We start from the raw sequence: 22,086 nt of genomic DNA, 5'->3' as shown, positions 1-22,086 counted from the left end.
GGCCCCATTATCCAGGCCCCATAATCCTGGCTGCCCACTTCATCAATAATGCCATGTTCATAATCTTGCCCTGATATGAACACCGAAAGTCCACCAAACTCAGGTCCTGCCGGCCAACTCCATTAGGTCTATTCCCCCCCCCCCCCTCCCACAAAAAAATGGGAACCCCTAGAAGTCTGATACCACTCTGGTCAACTCCCCCATTGAATGGCCCTCAGAGTGGTGTCAACCAGACCCTACACTGAGAGGACAACCCGCTCAAAATCATCATTCACACCTTCAGCTTCACTCCAGCCACAAACCACCTTGTCCACAATTCCTCAATAGAAAATATCATCTCATTCCAGGTAACCACTATTCGTCAGAAAGACCCAAACATTCACTGCCACAAAACCCTCCAAAAGCCTTGGCCCACCACATTATAACTCTTCGTCTCATAACTTTCCAACATAGTCTCCTACAAGCGGTCCACTGTGGCTTCCCACTCACGCAGGTATTACCCCACCTCTCCTCACTGTTGCTCGTCCCGAAGTCCGTGCACATTCCATGAGATGCACTTCATAACTGAACTGATTACCCTCCATCTTGTATCCATGCCCTTTGCAGCTCCGCTGCCTTGGCCATCACTCTCGCCGGCAGGTTCATGAGAGGATCCTTCTTGTCATTGTCCGTGCTTCCTCAAACACTGATAAGTCTCGAGTGAAGACATATCAAAGCAAACGAAGACGTCAGACCTCGGTCGCACATGCAAGTTGAGGCAACACGTGAGGGCATTTGAATAAAGTGCGGGAAGCCTATATAAAGCAAGAAGAGGGTCTTCGACGGGAATCAAGAAGTTGGTTACACGAAGTCGTCAGTGCGGAAGGAGACCCTCCCCGTGAGAGCTGTTGGAGCCAATCCGGTCATCAGCTATCTCGTTCTTCCAGGGAGCATTCCCCTATTCTAAATACATTTTGGAGTTTATGCTTCTCATTCTCCGTTGCGCATCATTTCGTTTGTTCATTGAACATTGAGATCTGGTGAAGTATTATAAACTCTCGTGTTGACGGAATCGTCCAGATTTGAATTGTCTCACGGATTTTATCGCATTGATTCTACGGAAAGTAATTTCATCAGTATCTTAACAACCGCGCCCCTTCCCATTCTCCTCTGCATCTACCGCCAGCATCATGGCTTTCTCTTTTGGATCGTCCTTCTGCTCTCTTTGCTTCCACTGTCCTTAGTCGTCGAGCCCCGTTTCCCCTTTTGTAAAACACACCTTTGAATCATGGAATATCCACCACTTTGATCCAGACAGATCTTGGGGCACCCGTACTGCAACATGCCTGTTGCCTCCTGTTCTACTTGTCTCCGGCCTTCTAGATATCGCAGTCACTGACTCAACTTGGTCCTCCTTCTATGGCCTCTCGTTGACTAATGTTGCCTGTCTATTACCCCCCACAGATGATTATTCTGCTCGGTTATGGCCGCAATGTCGCAGATGTGTGCGGTATCGGCTGGATGCAAGTATCCCCATGATCTGGTCTTGCGATGCCGCCCTCTCTCTTTGATCCTGACTCTGTATGACCGTGGGCTAGTTTTGGGTTCCTGCTTGGTATGGTTATTTGATGGGTTCCAGTGACACTATCTTTGGAGGATACCAGCTTGGTTGACCCCTCCGCCGATGTTGCCTGCTGATGTAGATAGTACATGGGCTGTTGTTCTCCCAAAGGATGTAGGGTGACTCCTACAGTCATCACCTCCTGTCCCCCAAGTTGAGGTCCTCCTCAGAAACACTGCTCCATAATCCAGAACTCCTTAGGGTATGTGGTGCTGATGGAATGGGCCATACTGTCAGCCTAACCCTGAATGTACCCTCTGTACCTTGAAGCCAAACCAGTACTTGCAGGGGAAGTCCCCCGATCACCGCCACTGTAACACCACAACATTGGGTTCTTGGATACTAAGGCTGGTGGAGATTAGGTTGTGGAGTCTTCTGAGAGGCCTGACAAAAGCCTCCATTACCATGCTCAGTAGCCCAATAGAACCCTCTGGCTTCCAGAACACTTATCACTGACTCCCCCCACGAGGCCCTATCTGCCAGGAGAAACCCATACCACAGTAGCTCTGTGCACCCATGGATATTCTGTCCATCCACAAACCCCTATATATGTCACCATGGAGATTCCTCGTATGAAGGAAACGGGTATGTCCCGTGGGCACAATTATGCCCAATCCATTACCTAAACTTCTTCTATTACTCTCAACAGATATCCTCTAACCCAAGAGAGCCCCCAACCACTTTCCCCATTAAGCACCCTACAAGGATACTGTCACATGACTCTGTCTTCCCCACCACTTCCAGACCCCTGCTTGGCCCTTGGGATATGCCCAGTCCTTCATTCTCCTGCACACGGGCCCTTTGTCCCTTTTCCACTCATTCACCTTGTGGTCACTAAAGCTGATGGTGCACCACACATCTTCACCCCTGCACTCCCATGCGAAGTGCCCTTACACTAAGCATCTTAAGCATATGCCCCCCCCCCCCCCCCCCCCAATTGTGAACCATGTCTCGTTCCCTCGGTCAGTCAGAGGTGCCCTTGATCAACGGGGTGCCTCCATCACCCAGCCTCCTCACCATCTTCTTCCACAGTCCTATGTGCTTCACCTCCATGTCTCTGGCCTTATCCCTTGGGCCCTTGTAAACAAGGTCCTTCTGGTACGCCATTCCCACGTCATTGCACCCGCTACCTAATGTGTCCTCCTGTTCCATCATGTAGAGTTGGATTCGTCCGTACCAGTGGGGTGATCCACGGAAATGCCGTCACCACGACCACAGCTACACTATGGAGATGATCCCACAGGTCTCCGTCGCTGTAGGCATTCCCACCACTTCTGTACACATATTACCTTCCTCAGTTGACAAGGCCATTTTCTCTGGCCTGCTGATACTCCACATGAAAATTGCAATAGCCTGCCAGTGGGCAGTCCAACCTCCTCTAGGCTAGACCGCTGAACCTGGAGAGGGTGCCACTGGAACTTCATGATTCTTTCATCTGTCATCTGATTCCCTCTCCCTCTTGACTCACTGTGGGTTCCCTTTTGACCAGTGACCAGTGGCCCCACAGCCTGGACTGGCCAGCACGTCGCTGTCAATTGGACTTTGCATTCACCCTCTCTTGCTGTCAACCTCTCTGCCACTGTCGACGCCTTCAGCTCTTCTTCACTGTCAAAAACCTCCGCCCTGTGACCATTGAACAATCTATAGTCTGTTGAGTGATTGCAGAAGGGACTGAATAGCTGGAACTGGTGGATCCTAGCTGCTCAAGATGATTGGCAGCAACCGGCGACCTCAACGTTGACATAAATCAAAGGAAACTCTGAAAACTCTTTTTTAACTCTGTTAATGAAGAATTATAAAAATGTTAAACCGGCGATAACAATGAAACCGATTAGATCTTTTGTCGTTTTAAAATCACAAGGGAACAAAATAATATTGAGATGGATGAAAGCAACAGAGAACTGAATCTTTGCTCAAATACAATGCCACTCATATAAAAGATAATCTCATTCGAATAGAATCATACTTTAACAAAACCACAAAAAGCAATTCACCTCTGAAAGGAAAAAGGTGATAACCAGCTCAGAAATTCGTGACCAAGTCAATCGACTGAAATAAAATATCCATTTTGTGTCTTCGAATAACACATACTTTTGTATAAACTCTATTGCCAGAAGAAGCCTTGAGTATATAGCACGGCTATCAACAGATTCCTGGAAAGTTTCAGCCAACAACATGTGATGAGTTTCAAAGAGTTTGCTTGCACCATGGACCAGTATTAAAGTTGACATGAAATGTTTACTGTGAAGAATGCAGAGAATTCTGCCTTTGGGAACAGATAGGACAAATGAGGCCTTTTTGAGACAAATGAGAAAGATGCAGAAGAAGTTTATTGAGATTTTTTAATACAGAGAAAAGGGGAAAAACTCACATATAAACAGGTTGGGAAAGACTTTCCTTTATAGGCTAAGTCCTTTCTCAAGATAGCCGTTGGGGGCAACGGTCATATAGCCGTTGCCCCAACGGCTATTTTAAGGCAAAAGGTCATTCTTTGGGGAGCGATAGAAAAAGAAAGAAAAAGAAGGAAAAGAGAAAGGAAAAAGGAAGAGAAAGTAGGAGAGAGATAGGTGGGCCATTTATAACTCATGGCCCACCTTTTTACATGTGTGTCAAAATAGAAAAGGATGAAATTAGATGTTTAACACTCCCCCTCAAGTTGGGCATAGATGTTAATCATGCCCAACTTGGACGCCAAATCTTGAAACTGTCTTCCTGGTAGTCCTTTGGTCAGAATGTCAGCCACCTGTTGCGGTGATGGTATGTATTCTGGACTGATGAGTCCAGAATTAATCTTCTCTTTGATGTAGTGTCTGTCAATTCTTGCATGCTTCAGATGCGATCATGATGCACGGGGTTCTTGGCCATAGCAATAGCTGATTGACTGTCAGAATATAAGATGATTGGCTTTGGAGGAATGAGTTTTAAATCAGTTAGAATATCGTTAAGCCACATTCCTTCGCAAACACCTTTCTTTAAAGCCCTGAGTTCTGCTTCAGCACTCGATATTGAGACTTCCCGCTGCTTCTTGCTACGCCAGGTGATTAAATTTCTTCCCAAAAAACTGCAGTATCCAGATGTAGATCGACTATCATCCAGAGAGCTTGCATAATCTGAATCGGTGAAGATTTTAACCGTAGGGTCTCCCCCTGCCTGAAATAGAAGACCCTTCCCAATTGTCCCTTTCAAATAGGAGAGAATACGGTCAGTTGCTGTCTGATGAGACTGTCGTGGATCTGACATATACTGACTTAAAGAGTTCACAGCAAAGGATATATCTGGTCTTGTGAGGTTTAGATAGAGTAATCTGCCAATCAATCTCTGAAATGATGTCTTATCGATGAGGTCGTCCTTGTCGCTCTGCTTGGCTTGAAGTTTGACATTTGTATCCACTGGAGTGCTTACTGGCTTACAATCCAATTTACCTGTATCCTTGAGTAGATCCAGGACGTACTTGTGTTGAGATAGGACAATGCCGATCCTGGAATAAGCTACTTCAATACCAAGAAAATAAGTGAGTTGACCTAAAGATTTAATATCAAAGTTGCTGGTCAGATGACGTTTTAGATTTCCAATTTCCTTGATATCATTGCCAGTAACGATAATATCATCAACATAGATGATTAAAATAGCCAGTTTGGAGTCTTGGCCATGTTTGAAGAATAGGGTATGATCACCCTCACTTTGTGAGTATCCAACTGATATGAGAGTAGATGAAAATTTCTCAAACCATGCTCTTGGGGATTGCTTTAATCCATACAGAGATTTCTTTAAGCGACACACATATGATGAGTTTTCATGCAATAGATAACCGGGGGGAGGAGCCATATATACCTCTTCTTGCAGTTCTCCATGTAGGAATGCATTTTTAACATCAAATTGCGAAAGATCCCACTGATGCATGGCTGCAAGTGCAATTACTAATCTTACTGTATTCAGCTTGGCGACTGGAGCGAATGTCTCATGATAGTCTATTCCATAAGACTGGGTATATCCTCTGGCCACCAGTCGAGCTTTATACCTTGCAATAGAGCCATCTGAATTATATTTAATCGTATATACCCATCTGCTACCAACCAATTTCTTTCCTTCTGGGAGTGGGCCCATATCCCATGTACCATTCTTCCTTAATGCCAACATTTCGTCATCCATAGCAGTTTTCCATTCGGCTTGAGACATAGCTTCTTGCACATTTCTTGGAATGACAGTGGTCAATAGTACCTGAACAATCTTTCTGTAACCTGAGGACAGACGATCATAAGACACATAATTGCATATGGGATATAATTTCTTACTGCGGCATTCCCGAGTACCCTTGCTGATGGCAATAGACCAACCTTGATTAGCTGGTGCCGAAAGGTCTTCATGAGTATCTTCCTCGTTCTCCATCTGAGTAAACTCTTGTTCTCCATCTAACTCTGGATTGTCCTCTGCCGTTTCCGCTCGATCCATAGCTGGAGAGGAATTTTCAGATGGATTAAATCCCAGATTTTCCGTATCTAAATCTGTTCCTGTTTCATTTACTTCCAATAACAGTCAGATCGATGTCCCTCATTGTAGAACATGCTGTATTCATCAAACTTCACGTCTGCGGTAACAAATGTTTTCTTAGTAAGAGGATGGTAACACACATAACCTTTCTGAGTAGATGAATACCCCACAAAAATGCACTTGAAAGCTCTGGAGTCCAATTTTCCTGCAAAGTGGGAATAAACATATGCTACACACCCAAATACTTTAGCAACCAAATTTGTATGAAGAGATAATTCTGGGTGACTTGAGGCTAATAGATCAATCGGTGACAGTAATGACAGGGTTCTAGATGGCGTTCGGTTGATAAGATGTACAGCAGTAGCCACAGCATCACTCCAATAAGTCTTGGGGCAGTTCCCTTGAAATAATAGAGATCTGGCTGAAGACATAATGTGCCCAATCTTTCTTTCAGCAAGTCCATTTTGCTGAGGAGTGTTCACACATGAGGATTCATGGATAATTCCATGATCATTCGTGTATTGATTAACTTCAGAACTGAAATACTCCCTTGCATTATCAGATCGAAGTATTCTAACCCTTTTCCCAAACTGGTTATTGATCAACTCGATGAATCGGATGATCACGGTTGGGACTTCTGATTTGTGTTTAAGCAGGTAGATCCAGGAATATCTTGAGTAATCATCCACAAAGATTATAAACCATCGGTGCTGCGATCTTCCTGTAGTAGAACAAGGACCCCAAACGTCACTATGAACCATATCGAATGGAAATTTCTTCCTATGATCAGTTCTTGAAAAATGAGATCTTCTATGCTTGGCAAATTGACAAGACTCACAAACCAATCTTTGGATATCAATGTTTTTAAACAAATCAGGGTACACTTGTTTCAGAAGATGAAAGGAAGGGTGTCCAAGTCTCCTGTGCAGTAAGAAAATACTGTTTCTTGACTGAGTGTTGAGAACCATCTTCAGAGTCCTCTGTCCTTCTAGTCCGTCCACTAGCAGGAGTCCCCCTTGCCTTCTAGCAGATAAAGTCTTCTGGCCGGTTTCCTTTTCACACAAAAAACAGTTAGATGAGTCAAATATAAATCTCCAACCTGTGTCGTCCACTAGTCGTTGTAGTGACAACAAGTTGGCTTTAAGTCCTGGTACATGAAGAGCACTTTGTAGTAATACATCTTTAATCTTTATTTTCCCAATTCCTGCCACTTTTAGAATCCCACCATTGGCAGTAAAGACAACATGATTATCATCTATTACTTTATATTCCTCAAAGCATGATTTATCAGGTGACATGTGATCTGTGGCTCCAGAATCTACTATCCATCCATGAGATTCTGGTTGAAGATTTTCATATGTAGTAAATGCAATACTTTTATATTCACCTGATTGGGCGAGAGACGTGGAGCTGAATTTCTTGAATACCTTCTCGACTTCTTCAGCTATGAGCTTTTGAATATCTCCTTCTTCTTTCTTTGGTGCTTCTCCCACTTGACTGCTGGAGGATGCAATGTAGGCTTTATTCTTTGCTCCTGGGTTCCATAACCCTTTCTTTTGAGGTCTTCCTTCCATGCCAGCTTCGGCACTCCTTAATATGATGTCCTGGCTTGGTGCAGTAGGCGCAGACTACGGGTTCTGTGCCGGTTGCTTCCTTAGACACGTGCTTAGACGATTTTTCTCTTGACTCTTCTTTTTTAGCGGCATGTGCTACTGAGACAGAGGGCTCAGTCGATAATTGTTGCTTTTGGCCTTCTGGCGGCTTGATCTTCTTTCTACAATCGGCACTTGTTGCCTCCGAGATCGCTTCTTCCAATGTAGGGAATTTCTCCCGATGGATTAGCTGGGATCGGAGACTTTCATATTCAGAATTTAAGCCCATGAGGAAGGTAAGTGTTCTTACTTTAATCTCCCTTTGCCAGTACTCGAGATTCTGAATTGAGACTGGCCATAGCTGATCAATTTCCTCCATATTGCCTTGAGTTGGGGCGCATGAAGCTACTGATAATTCCTTCTGCCGGATGAACTTTACTTGAAGAAGGAGGTCATACACCCTCCAATCGTTTTGCATTTCTGCACAGGATTTACGGATTTCCCTCCATATATCTGCAACAACATCCATTAGATAATACTGATTTCTTTGTTCTACCTCCATATTTCTCACCATCCAGTTGGTGATGTATGCTTCTTCTGCGCGCCAAAGCTTCAATCTGAGCCTATCGGTAGGTGGTGAATCATCAGTAAGATGGTCACCCATGAAGGCGGCGACCAGTGACCTTTCGGTCAATTTCATCCAACTATATCCGTTTGTACCATCATACTTAAGATCCAGATCTGGTATGACCAGTCTGTTCTTAGTATAATCATATATATGAAGCACTTCGTTTGCAGAGGATTCTTCTTCCGAGCTGTATGCAGAAGCTTTGGCCTGCTTGGAAACTTTCCTGGAAGCAGCCTTTTTTCCCATATGATGATAGAACTTGCTTGCAGACTTGCAGACTTGCAGACTATGGAGCTCCTTTCGTCAGGGAAGGTTGAATGAATCAACCTTGCTCTGATACCATGTGAAGAATGCAGAGAATTCTGCCTTTGGGAACAGATAGGACAAATGAGGCCTTTTTGAGACAAATGAGAAAGATGCAGAAGAAGTTTATTGAGATTTTTTAATACAGAGAAAAGGGGAAAAACTCACATATAAACAGGTTGGGAAAGACTTTCCTTTATAGGCTAAGTCCTTTCTCAAGATAGCCGTTGGGGGCAACGGTCATATAGCCGTTGCCCCAACGGCTATTTTAAGGGGCAAAAAGGTCATTCTTTGGGGAGCGATAGAAAAAAGAAAGAAAAAGAAGGAAAAGAGAAAGGAAAAAGGAAGAGAAAGTAGGAGAGAGATAGGTGGGCCATTTATAACTCATGGCCCACCTTTTTACATGTGTGTCAAAATAGAAAAGGATGAAATTAGATGTTTAACATTTACCATTAAGGACATCAAAAATAAAGTTAAACACCATTTTTAAGGAACCAAAATAAATTGTTTCAATGGTTAATTTATATTATTTTGATAGAGAAAAGAAGACGTCTAAACCCTTCTTACACAGGTTAAAATTTTCCAGGAAATTCATCATTCTCTCATCTATTGTGTAACAAGGAAAATATTTATTTCATTCTCTTCTGCTTTTTTGAGACCAAAATCTCTTCTTTGAAACATATACATGATGTAATTTCAAGATCAACACAACTCAGGAGTTCAAAATCTTTTTTCATGAGAACAAGAATAAAAAGACCTAGCACAGAGAGGCTTCGTCAAACTGCACCTGAGGTTCATCAGATGGAAGCAACTTAAGAATGGCTACACCCTTTTCTGCAGAATCTGAAGAAAGTTCTTCCGTGTGGAGAGTCATAGATTTCTCACATATAATCGGGCTAACAGCATTCTTGATCATTAAGTCTGCCACCTTAGCCAATCCATAATGAAGACTACCAATTGTCTGCAGGTAAAATTAGCAAATAAAAATCAGAATCCCTAGTATTTAATCAGTCAGTAAGGACTCAATCAGGAAAGCAATAAATTGTGCCCATAATAAGAACTTGTACCTATGAATAATGAAGGGAAGAGATGTCAAAAGAATGGTTGGAGCAGACTCATCAATTAATAACGAGAAAAAAAACCCAGTTTGCACTCATAAGACAAAGCTAAATAAAATCATCCCAGATCAAAATGAAGTTGACGCTTCGCAAAAATCAGTACTCACGTCCATCGCCCTCAGCACTCTCTGAAGCTCAACGAGCACCGAGTTACTTGCTTTCACCCACGATCTAACTTCTAAAACACCATCTTCTACTTTGAATCGGACAGCATTCCCAACTAGTGTCACCAGAGCGACTTGCAGCTGAAATTGGGAATAATCTCATTATGAAGAAGAGAATCTACCCGCAGAAAGAAAAAGAGAAACTAGACAAAGCTCAGAACCACCTCATCAAGGCAAACGAACCATTCCCTCCTCAGAACGCGGTAAGCCGTCGGATCTTCCCCCGATTCCCTCCCACCGACCACATCTTCATCCACAATCAACAACGCGGCCTTCATTTCCCGCAGAATTTCCGCCGCCTGCGTAAACCTGCACGCCCTACAATCCACCTTCGCAGCTTCCAACCTGTCCCAAACTGCCGCAATCTCCTTCACGGCGATCAACGCGATCCGCTTCTCTTCGATTTCCCGCTTTTTCAAGGCGAGCTCATTGGCAATCTCACGGATCTGAACATCGACGGCGCGATCATAAGAGAGACTGTTCATCGCACCGGCGATGACCTCGGCTACGGACTCCGAGCATGAAGCAACATCGCTGCATTGCGAGAAGATCAAAGAAAGCTCAGCGCGGTTGGAGATTAGGTAATCGCGGACTCGATCTTTGATCTGCTGAGATCGAGCTCCGAGACGGTCGATGATGAGGCGGAGATCTGGCGCTGAAAGAGGAGTCGCTTCGTGGTGATCGCCATCGCCATTGCCGAGCTCCACGCTTGGCGCTGCCGCGGGCAGCAGCTCTCTCACGTCGATGGAGCCGAAGAGAACGTCCATCTCTCCTCTAACTGCCTGTACAAGTCAAAGACAAGTTTATATTTATAGGAAGTATCGTTGACGGATCAATGTCCGTCGTCCGTCCCCTCGTCGGAACGGGAACGGAGTGGAAGCAACTGCACGTTCAGCCGCACGGATAGAAACGGAACGGAACGGGAACTGAGTGAATACCAACTGCACGTTCAGTCGCACGGATAGAAACGGATCGGAACGGGAACGGAGTGAAAGCAACTGCACGTTCAGTCGCACGGATAGAAACAGAACAGAACGGGAACGGAGTAAATAGCAACTGCATGTTCAGTCGCAGGGATAGAAACGGAACGGAACGGGGACGGAGTGAATAGCAACTGCACGGATAGAAACAGAACGGGACGGGAACGGAGTGAAAGCAACTGCACGTTCAGTCGCACGGATAGAAACGGAACGGAACGGGTATTGAAGATGAATGCTTCTACCTTATGATAGATGATGTAAAATGTATATTGGAGAAAAGAAATCATCATATAAACTTTCTCTTATTCTAGTGGCAAGTATTTCCCATGGTTGAACTGGGATTAACAAGTTGTGGTACAACATGAATGAATAATTTTTTAAAATTGATTGAACTCTGTTTATAGCAAATCTGAATTTAAGGATTTTTTCCCACTTATGTTAGTTAAAATCATAATCATTTTTTACTCGGAAGCTTTTTATTTCCGATTAAATTCTGTAATATGCATCGAGTGAGATTTGCATACTAAATCAGGGAGTGATATTTGCATCGTTGACTTGAATGGATTTTCATAGATATCAAGTCAGCCCGTTGGACTTCTTCAGGGGATACACATTATTGAATTCATTTATGCTTTTGGGATTTGCTAGGTCTCAATTAATCTTCATTTAAGTCCTTGCATTAAATCTCCTAAAATAAATCTTGATAAAATTTGAGTAAGCTTGACACAAAGCCTCTAGTTTAAAGTTTTTCACACTCTGAATTACCCCGTATGTTTAGTTGAACAGAGCTCCAGAGAGAATGATTATTTCTTTTCAATTTTTGGTATAAATAAGAGATGATAATGCTAACACGATCAATCTATCTGTGACAAGAAACAATTACTAAAGAAATGAGGTTTGGGTACCAAATATACATTCTAAAATGTTTCAAGAAAAGTGTTTAGAATACACATTGATCAGTATAAAATAGCTTACTGTCATTTGAACATCTAACCATTATTAATGCAAAAAAGTTAGTCGCATTAATCCACTAGATTCAACGAATAAAAAATATTTTGAGCTATTGGGATACAATTGACTATATTTTTATTAAAAATAGCTTCAACATGGTATGAGAACATTACACATGTCAGAAGTAAAAAGTTGATTCCAAAAGTTTGATAGAAATCATCACCGAAGAATAGATCAATTTCAATTCAATAAATATAATAGCATTTGAAAGAAGCATTGACCCATGCATTACACTCACCGTGTTATAAAATTTATTTCCATTTGATACTATGCTTGTTATATCGTCATACATTAATGACCATATAAATATAATCATGATATGATCAGGTCTAGGGTGTTTACTTATGACTCCAAATATAAAAAAACATCTACATATAAAAAATATTGTCAGTATCTTCAGGATAAATGATTAAAACTTGAAAATACCTTTAATCATTGATTCATCTTTGCTACGCTTCTGCTCCTCGCGCCCGCTCGTAAATTCGCTTTTGCTAACGCGCCCGCTTGTAAATTCGTTTTTGCTAACGTGCCCGCTCGTAAACTCACTCCTTTGGCTCGTCTTCTGCTCCCGCTCATAAACTCGCTTCTGCTCCTAAGCGCCTGGAGTCGTTCGCTCCTAAAGTCGCGCCTTGTCTTGGGGCTTGGCTTTCTTTACGAAACCCCCGAACAAAGAAAGTATTTCTCTTCCCATTCCGGGTGTGAGGCAGAGACGCCTCCACAGAAGAGGAAATAGCTATGCTTCTTGCTCAGCACGCGTAGCTTTGAGTGGGAGTGATGGAGCATGCCCAAACAACATCGATGAAACGTCATCGGAGCCGTCATTGTCGACATCAGCATCACCACCGGTCTGTGTCCAGCCCAACCGACACGCCAAAGCACCGGTGAAGACGCCTGGGTTTAAATACCCCGGGTAGAGCACGTGTGCGCACGTGTTCGCGTTTTCATTATCTCTTTTCATCTGTTTAATTTCTGTTTTTGTGTTCGTCATGACGAGTGCACCCTACTTGTCGTGACGCATCCATATCATCGTTTTTTCATAGTTGTCCATGTCGTTTTATTTTCATATAGTTTAGTTTCTTAATTTCTTTATTTATGTCGTAAATGGGGGGGTCTCTTAGTGGAATCCCTCTTGTTGGACTCATTGTAAGGGGCCCATCATGGCCCTATATAACGCCATGATGGGACCACACTCATGTTAGATCTGGATTTTGCATTTTGGCAATTACAAGCGTCATTCAGATCTCACGTAGGAGGAAGAAGGATAGAAGAGGAGGGAGAAGAGGGAGAGAAAAGAGAGAAGATAGGAAAGACAGGGGACGGGGTTGCCGCTGTCATCAGTTGTGCCCCGCTACCCTCTCGCGGACGCCGGAACCATCGCTCTTTGACCAGTCGAGTACCGCCACTCTCCTCGCCGTGACCCTGCCAATATTTGCACCACCCTGCATCTTTTCTGCCGCGTCTCGCCATCGCACATCGACAAATAGAGCTACGGCGACTGTTCACGCCGCAACCACTGTGCCGTTGACCTTCCTGCACCGTCAGCCAAGACTCCATCGGCGTATCGCGTCAATCGCCGACTCGAGCATTTGAATCGACGCACATGGCGATCGGTCGCTGTTCCCGTCGGTCAACTGGGTGATTCATTGATGCAGTGATGAAGCATTGACTTGGCCTCTCATGTTGAAGCCCGCGTACGCTCTTGCGACGCCTGTCAACCGCCAAGTTTACCCGGCATCGACGTTTGCTATGCTAGGACGTCACGCCCATACTTGAACGCTCGTCGTGCTGTACGTTATCTTGTGGGGAAGAGGCACTGTATGACCCGCGTTGCCGGTTGTGCTCCTGGTGCCTCTTCGTGCTATCGAATCTGAAACATTTCCGCATCGTGCCCGAGTCGCTTGCGGCCCGACGCTCCATTGCATCGCACTCCGCCGTCGTGTCATTTGCTTCCGCTCGCTTAAGTCGCTTGCCATCACACGCTGCTCTCTCTCTCTCGTTCTCAAACCCCCCCAGTCATCACTCCTTCCTCCGACTACCGCTCCAGCACCGCGCCATCGCCACCCTGTTGAGCAACACCGTGCTCGCCTCCGGCACGCCTCCACCGACCTGCCCGCACCGGCCCCTTTGCACCGACGAAGATGCCGACGACGAACGCCGCCATCGACGAGGTACGTCTTTCCCCTTGCTCGTCATTTATATTACTTCTTTCAGTATCTTTTCGACTGCACTCCACTGCACTCGGGCTAGATTAGGAGAGAGAATATTGAGAAACTACGAAATGAGCATCTTCTTAGGTACGGGCCAAGCCCGTCCGTTACGTGCAAGGCCCTACGAAATTATTCTGTTCAGTGCCATAGTCACCGTCGTCGCTCCGACGAGGGTTAGAAGGTCACCGTCATCGTCATCGGTCGCCCGCGCTGGAGCTCGGAACTCGGCGAATTCCCACTCGTCGGCCGTGCACACACACTCCACCTAGGTCAGTTGCATCAATGTAGTTACATTCACTTAGTGAATTGCCCGTTGGACGACGCCATCGACGATGTCCAACATCAGGGAGTGTCACACCAAATATAAAAAAATATGGCCAGTATTCTTCAGGATAAATGATTAAAACTTGAAAATATCTTTTAACTTAGATCCCCCGTGTGAGATTTCTCTATAACATGATTGGATAATCCTCGAAGGCTTTCGTTTAAAATTCCAATTATTTTGAGCAACTGGAATTCATCTTTAAAAAAAATTTAACAAATCATATGACTTGATAATGTATTATTCAGTGTAGAAACAAACAATGGAGAGTTGATGTCTCACCCATTTATTTTAGGAAAAAATATATGCAGGGTAAAGCCCATGCTACAATCAAAATAACGATCGGTAGCAAGGCTGTAAGGTGGGAAAAATCTGGAGAGATTTCCAGGATCGGCTGGAGATTATTTAGATCAAGAAAACCAAATTTTAAATGATATTGTTCATCCTAAGGATTTCTAGCCTCTGAAACATAATAAACTACCTGAAAAGATATATATATTGTAGCTGAAAAACTTACATCCTTGTGAATAGGAACGCGCCAATGTAATTGAGCGAGATTTAAAGGCATTCCAGTTTTTATACTATCTAATTATCTATTTAAGGCTAGTTGGGCTGTTATTTTTGTAGGGATATTTATTCCCTAAAATAATATCAATATTCTCTTAGCCTTATCTTTTGTACGCATCTCTCTTACAGTTTATCCCTCCCTTTTTACTTTCAAAGTACATCATTCAGTTTCTTTTGACCATATCAAATTTGGTTTAATGTACTAAAAATAATTGTATTCACTGCGCCTTGTCACACATCTACTCATATTCTCAATCATTCTCCTCATACAGAATGATGTTTCATATTTCTCAATTCTTTGATATATGAGTCATTGATGTTCACATTTAACTCAATGGAACAACAAGGGTGGATCCCCGAACCATATTTTTACGATAAATTATAGTTTATATTTGAATGCAGAAATTGTGAGTCGATTTAGAATAAAGTGAAGATTAAGGTACATATGGCACGAAATTTAGACTTAATATCCCCGAACCATAATTGATCCCAAATTGTTACAGTGTTAAAATGAAGTGACAAGCACTTATGATGCATAAACTTTGACTTAATATTCCAGCATCATATTTGGTCCTGAGCTGTTAAAGATTTAATGAAAAAAAAATCTATTCACATTCTCTTTACATAAAGTCATTACACTACCTCTTATTTTACAGTTTATTATTTTAATGTAGTATTTTTATGATATTAAAATTATATTTATTTAATAACATATTTGAGAATGAATTATAGTTTGGGTTGGACATTTAGGATAGGTGACAGGTTGGATAGACCAAACCGGCACCAAAGGTTTGCCATTTTAAGGAAAATTGGGACCACAATCGTCCTCCATGAAGAAATAGAGGTGTGGAGGGAGGAAGACCTAGAGAGAGATAGGAGGGATAAGGGAAGGAAACGGAAGGCACATTCATTACAATCGGTTTGAAAGCTGATTATGTTCACAATCAACATAACCATCAACATGCCTTTTCTAATTTAACTTTGGCATCCACTAATGAACTTGGCTGTACCAGAACAAGACCGAAACCAGGTCTAACCCTGGGAGTCACACGGTCAAATCTCGAGCTAGGTTTTCGTGCTCGGAATTGGTGTGTGCCGGCCTCAGTGCTTGGAGCAGAACACTGAGCAGCCTTGATGTCTTGCATCGAAGCGTTGCAGATTGCTTAAGATCACTTAGAAGGGGTTAGAGGAGATGGTGGTGCTAGGCACTGTTAGTGAATAGGGTCATTTCATTCATATCATAAAGAGTACATCATCATTGGCGATAATTACATGGGGGAAGACGAGGGGTGATACAACAATCGAGATGAGGCGTCTTGCGCCGAGGTAATGTCGCCATACCGCATCAAGGCCGCCGCTCCACGCGCGCGCACCCGCTCTATCGCAACACAAGTGCGCCGGACCGGGCGCCGCGCACCCGCGGGCCTGGCGATCACACACGCCACCCCTGCCTTGACGATCACACATGCCACCGGCATCCGTGCCAACACTCCAGCGCGCAGTCTGCGCGATGCCACCGCATTCGACACCCCCGAGCTGGGCGTTGCATGCCCAGCACTACCCACATGAGTGCTACGCGCCCGCTGTGCCGTCTCGGCGCTCTTAGTGTGCCACATGCCTTAATCTCCTGGCGGGATGTCTCCCAGTCCCGCGCCCCGCACACGCAATGTGCGCGCTGCCTGCGCGACCGCTGCGCGGCACCCCGCACAACTCCGCACGCTGCAACTGCGGTACGCCGCCCGGCCTACGCGTCCCGTCACCCGCGCGTAGCGCTTCTCGCTCCCGTGTGCAGCGGTCGGTGCTGGCGGGTAGCGTTGGCGCCCGCGCGTGGCGCTTGGCGTTGACGCGCGCGCGCACACACCATTCAGCCCGCGCGCCCAGCACGCGCGGACCGTACCTGATCCGTCCCGCCTTGGGCGCAGACGGGCACGTGCACAGTCTGTCGTGAATCACCATCGACAGTGGCAATGGCTTGAAAGATCAGGTATTTGGGCATCACTACCCATTATGACTCAGTCCTTAAAATGTCGTGAGCCAAAATACAACGGACACGCCCTCCCAATAAGCACGCAGGCTTTGGGCAGGGAATGCCGCCTAGTTAGGGGCCTAACACTGGGTCAGAGTTATATCTTTTCTAACTGGGACCAGATTGGATGTGTCACACCCTAATTATGGCATTGCCTCTCCCCTCAATTCAACCCCAAAATATGTTACCTCCATTTGTTTGTGTATCAAAAGAAGTCCCACAAAAGTAATGAACACATTTCTAGGGTCTTTGAAACTAACGAGCCACCACGTTAGTTATTAGTAGTTGTCTCCTTATTGACTGAAAGCACTGCCAAAGCCTTGTGGAGGTGCTCTCCTTCGTAGGAGACGATGATCATTGTTGGGTCTCTGACATCTCTCTCAACTTGCTTTTTTGCTGGGCAACCCTTTGAGCTGGTGCACTTGTAGTAGCCCCTGAACCCCATCAACAAGTTCAAACTAAGCTTGGCCATTGGCACTTAGATCATAACACAGCTCTTGTGAGAGGAAATAACACAACTAGAGCAGGAGGGAGATATAACATGAAGGATGAAAGATATAGATAGATAGTGGAGAGAGGAGGGACAGAGGAACATACATTAAAGATATAATAAAGAGCTGATGGAAAGTAAAGGGTGGTAGAAGAGAGAAGAAAGAACTGATGGGAAAAAATGGCTGACCAAAGAAAAAAAAATTCAAACAAAGGGAAGAGAGATGAATACATGAAGATAAATAAGATATTAAAGATATAAGAAAGAACTGATGGAAAGTAAAGGGTGGTGGAAGAGAGAAGAAAGAACTGATGGAAAGAAAAGGCTAATCAAAGAGAATAACATAAACAGAGGGAAGAAAAGTAAAATGAGAGGCAGGATGAATGATACACTGATAGAGATCCATAAAAGAGAGAGGATCGAGAAATATATATCAAAGAGAGAAAAATATGAAACCGAGTAGAAAATGATAATGAATAAATAACTGATGGAAATAAAAGGCCTAACAAAGAGTGTACCACAAACAGAGGGAAGAGAGTTGAAACGACAAGCAGGATGAAATATAGAGATAGATTCTAGAGAGAGACGGAAAGAGAAAAATATACTAAAGATATAAGAAAGAGCTGATGGACAGAAGAGGGAAGATAATTGAAATGTGGTACTCTCTTTGTTTGATACAGATACATTCTAAAGAGAGAGGATGAATGATACACTGATAGAGATCCATAAAAGAGAGAGGATCGAGAAATATATATCAAAGAGAGAAAAATATGAAACCGAGTAGAAAATGATAATGGAAGAGAGAATAAATAACTGATGGAAATAAAAGGCCTAACAAAGAGTGTACCACAAACAGAGGGAAGAGAGTTGAAACGACAAGCAGGATGAAATATAGAGATAGATTCTAGAGAGAGACGGAAAGAGAAAAATATACTAAAGATATAAGAAAGAGCTGATGGACAGAAGAGGGAAAATAATTGAAATGTGGTACTCTCTTTGTTTGATACAGATACATTCTAAAGAGAGGAGGGAAAGAGAAACATATATTAAAGATATAAGAAAAAGCCGATGAAAAGAAGAGGGAAGATAATTAAAATGACAAGCAGGATGAAATATAGCGATAGACTAGAGAGAGGAGGGAAAGAGAAACATACACTAAAGATATAAGAAAGAGCTGATGGAAAAGAGAGGGAAGATAATTGAAATGACAAGAAGGATGAATGATACAGATACATTCTAAAGAGAGGAGGGAAAGAGAAACATATATTAAATATATAAAAAAAAGCTGATGTAAAGAAGAGGGAAGATAATTAAAATGACAAGCAGGACGAAATATAGATAGAGAGCGGAGGGAAAGAGAAAAAATACTAAAGATATAAGAAAGAGCTGATGGAAAGAAGAGGGAAGATGATTCAAATGACAGGCAGATGAAAGGTAGAGATAGACTGTAGAGAGAGGAGGGAAAAAGAAACATATATTAAATATATAAGAAGGAGCTGATGGGAAGAAGAGGGAAGATAATTAAAATTAGAAGCACGATGAATGAGAGAGATAGGTGCAGGAGAGAGGAGAGAAGGAGAAACATATATTGAAGATATGAGAAAGAGCTGATGGAAAGAATAGGGTGGGGGAAGAGAGAAGAAAGAACAGATGGAAAGAAATGGCCGACGGAAGAGAGAAGTTAGAAGAGAGAAGAGAGAAGAGAGATCTACTTCTTACAGAAAGATACAAAGATTGAAGAGAGAAGAAATGAGATAAAACTGACCGAGGATAAGGCGAACCCTTGATAGGTTTCTGTCCGTACTTACGCCATGAATACTCATCCGGGGGTATATCTGCAATCTTGTCACTCACCGCCGGCACCCTCAACGTCGTCTTCACCCTTCGTTTCCTATACCCACGCCAAAGAAAACAAGCAATCCAAAGATGGATCTTGTCCAAAACAAATCTTTTTTTGTCAAAATACCCACCTTCTTCTCGGGCAACGACATTGAATTTGCTCGCCGTGACAAGCAACAATCACACCTTCTCGCTCTTGTTTCTTGAGCGTTTCAGGCGTTGAAGCCACGTGTGGGCCGGTGATTGGAGCAGGAGCTAGCCGGAAGCGGGCATGGCCGGTTCTTGTTTGACCAAGGAGTGATATCATCTTCCTAAACTTGGAGACTGCATTCTCTAAAGTTCTCGGGTCGATGGTATTGATATTATTGGCCTTCTGTACGTCTTCTGGACTCTTCGTTGGCTTGTTAGAGAGCAAACGGAGGAGCTTGTTCGTGCTACGTAGTCCTTCCTCGTACTCCTTTACAAACTCCATCGCCGTAGATGAGCTCTGGGAAAGAGATGGAGAAGGATGATCTTGAACTTTGGTCTGTATTTTGAAGGGTATGTAAGTTTGGAGGAAGAGGGTGAGAGTTGTATGAATGTAGATGAGAGCAGAGTTTGTCTGTAATTTATGGGCAGAGCATGTAAATGTTGGTAGATTGATGGATAGAGAAAGAGAGTTATAGAGAGAGAAAGTGAGGAAGAGAGATAGCGAAGGAGAGACAGGGAGAGAGAGGAGAGAGAGGGGGAGAGAGAAGAAGAGATGGGGAGAGAGATAGAGAGGAGGAATGTAGAGGGAGAGATAGGGAGAAGGGATGGAGAGAGAGATAAAAAGGAGAATGAAGAGAGAGATAGGGAGAAGGAGACCGAGGGAAGAGAGATAGAGACGAGAGATGGAGAGAGAGATAGAGAGAGAAGGAGAGAGGGAGAGAGACGGATAGAGAGATATAGAGGAGAGAGAGATAGGGAGAAGAGGGGGAGGGAGAGAGATAGACAGAGAAAGAGAGAGAGATAGAGTGAGAGAGGGAGAGGAGGGCGGGAAAAGATGGCGAGAGATGGAGAGGTAAATAGAGAGGTGAGAGAGAGGGAGAGAAAGAGATAGAGAGGAGAGAGAGAAATAAGGAGGAGAGAAAGGGAGAGAGAGAGAGAGATAGAGTGAAGGAGAGAGAGGAAGAGAGCAATAGAGAGGGAGGAGGAGAGGGAGAGCGAGAAAGATAGGGAGAACGAGAGAGGCATAGAGAGATATAGAAAAAGAGAACGAGGGAGAGAGAGAGAGAGAAAGAGAAAGAGGGAGAGAGAGAGAGATAGAGAGAAGGAGAGAGATGCAGATAGAGGGAAGAGAGAGAGAGATTGGATCGTTGCCCTGCGATTGCTGCGCGCCTGTTGGCGAAGGAAGAAGCGCCGCCAGAGATCGCCACGGGCGTTTAAACTTCTGCCACGAACTCTCGCTCTTTCTCTCATCTTGCGTAGACCCAACTTAGCGTCTTAACGATGACCCATTTGCGCGTGAGCGAGACGTATATCCCAAAACGGAAGTTTGACCGGCGGCGTCATAGAACCAGTCAATCCTGATAATCTCGGGAAGATGATGAACGAAAGATAGTGAATCCTCTCTCAACGGCAAATCTGAACGTCATGCCACATCCCATTCCTCACTCAGTTCAAAATAAGCTCTACTTTAGTTGATTATGAAGCCTTTCAATCCACGACATATCACCAGCCGCATGAAGGTTAGTAAATTGTCCTAAGTTTGACATTGCATTTGGTAACTCTATACCTTTTCTGAACTATGAAAGTATGAATTGAAGACTGGAAGCGTTTTCCTTTTAAGAACTCTATATCAACAATAAAACTAGACCTATGGACTATTGGGAACACATGAAGTTACTACTTATAAGTCAGTAGACAATTTAAGAATCTATTGAGTCGGACTGTAGATGCTGATTCTGCTGTAATTTTTTTTTTGAAAGTTAGAATTTGTCGTCAATCAAGTTTTAACTTTTTGATCTCTCTTGAGGCAGATGCATTTTAAATGTTTAAACCTTTTGATATCCGATGATCAAAATAGTGTCAGCATTCATGTGAGCCTAAGTGAACCACAAGACCATTTGAACTCCAAGATGGAACAACGGCCATGCATCCTAACATACATTAAAACGTATATAGAAAGCCATTGTCCTTTCTCTTTCTTTCAGGACGTTGGGAGGTTATCTCTCTCTCTCTCTCTCTCTCTCTCTCTACCTCTCATAATATTTTAATATGATTTACTGGGTCAGATTTTCCCTCTTTTCTTTCCACCAAGACTACAACATTTTCCAATTCATGAATGATTTTCCACAAAGCAATAAATTTTCCGTTGACAAAACAAAATTAAAATGACATAAAACTTATTCTTGCGGCTTCTAGTTTTAGGGCATCTCTATTGATCATATTTTACGACCCCTTCTAACGCAGCTATTCACCTGAACATTCAGCGTACTTTATCTTTGCCACGTTTGTAACATACGTGTGTTATTTGTATGGTTCGGATACCTTTTCTTGGTCATTTAACAACTGTAATATATTATCCAAGCGCTAAGGTTCCATAGTTCCATACAAAATTACCATAATGACACTAATAGCGGATGAACTTAATGAAACCTTGTTGTTTGTATCCCTTAAGAAAATATAATTTATGAATGTAAACAAGTGACGGATGTTAATGTTTATTTTATTACATTATAAATCAGTGATTTGATGATACTTATACCATAGAAACTAATTGTGCCTAGT

The 22,086-nt window shown here is 43.5% G+C and overlaps 2 protein-coding genes across 3 annotated transcripts in view; both read right to left on the bottom strand.

Annotated features, from left to right (window-relative positions):
* ATZW10 (centromere/kinetochore protein, putative (ZW10)) overlaps window positions 1-10,689 on the bottom strand; it is a 32,293-nt gene extending 21,604 nt beyond the window's left edge. The window contains exons 1-4 of one of the 2 annotated variants that reach the window (XM_078587020.1): window positions 10,055-10,689; window positions 9,837-9,974; window positions 9,399-9,572; window positions 3,595-3,753 (exon numbers count right to left, since the gene is read on the bottom strand). In XM_078587020.1, the coding sequence (XP_078443146.1) occupies window positions 3,595-3,753; window positions 9,399-9,572; window positions 9,837-9,974; window positions 10,055-10,660 (1,077 nt within the window). In that variant the 5' untranslated portion in view covers window positions 10,661-10,689. The remainder of the gene's footprint in view (window positions 1-3,594; window positions 3,754-9,398; window positions 9,573-9,836; window positions 9,975-10,054) is intronic. The other variant, XM_078587021.1, reaches the window with a different exon arrangement.
* Window positions 10,690-17,066: 6,377 nt separating this feature from the next.
* LOC144713042 (putative WRKY transcription factor 11) lies at window positions 17,067-20,724 on the bottom strand. Its single transcript, XM_078587523.1, has 3 exons — window positions 19,467-20,724; window positions 19,262-19,387; window positions 17,067-17,440 (listed from the first exon to the last, which is right to left on the bottom strand). Exons 1-3 carry the CDS (start codon window positions 19,805-19,807, stop codon window positions 17,278-17,280), a joined length of 630 nt encoding a protein of 209 aa, XP_078443649.1. The 5' UTR covers window positions 19,808-20,724; the 3' UTR covers window positions 17,067-17,277.
* Window positions 20,725-22,086: the final 1,362 nt, after the last annotated feature.

The sequence above is a fragment of the Wolffia australiana genome, chromosome 15 (genome assembly GCF_029677425.1).
Source record: "Wolffia australiana isolate 7733 chromosome 15, ASM2967742v1".
NCBI lineage: Eukaryota > Viridiplantae > Streptophyta > Magnoliopsida > Alismatales > Araceae > Wolffia > Wolffia australiana.
Note: the sequence above shows the minus strand (reverse complement) of the source record. Positions and strands in the feature narration are given on the sequence as shown.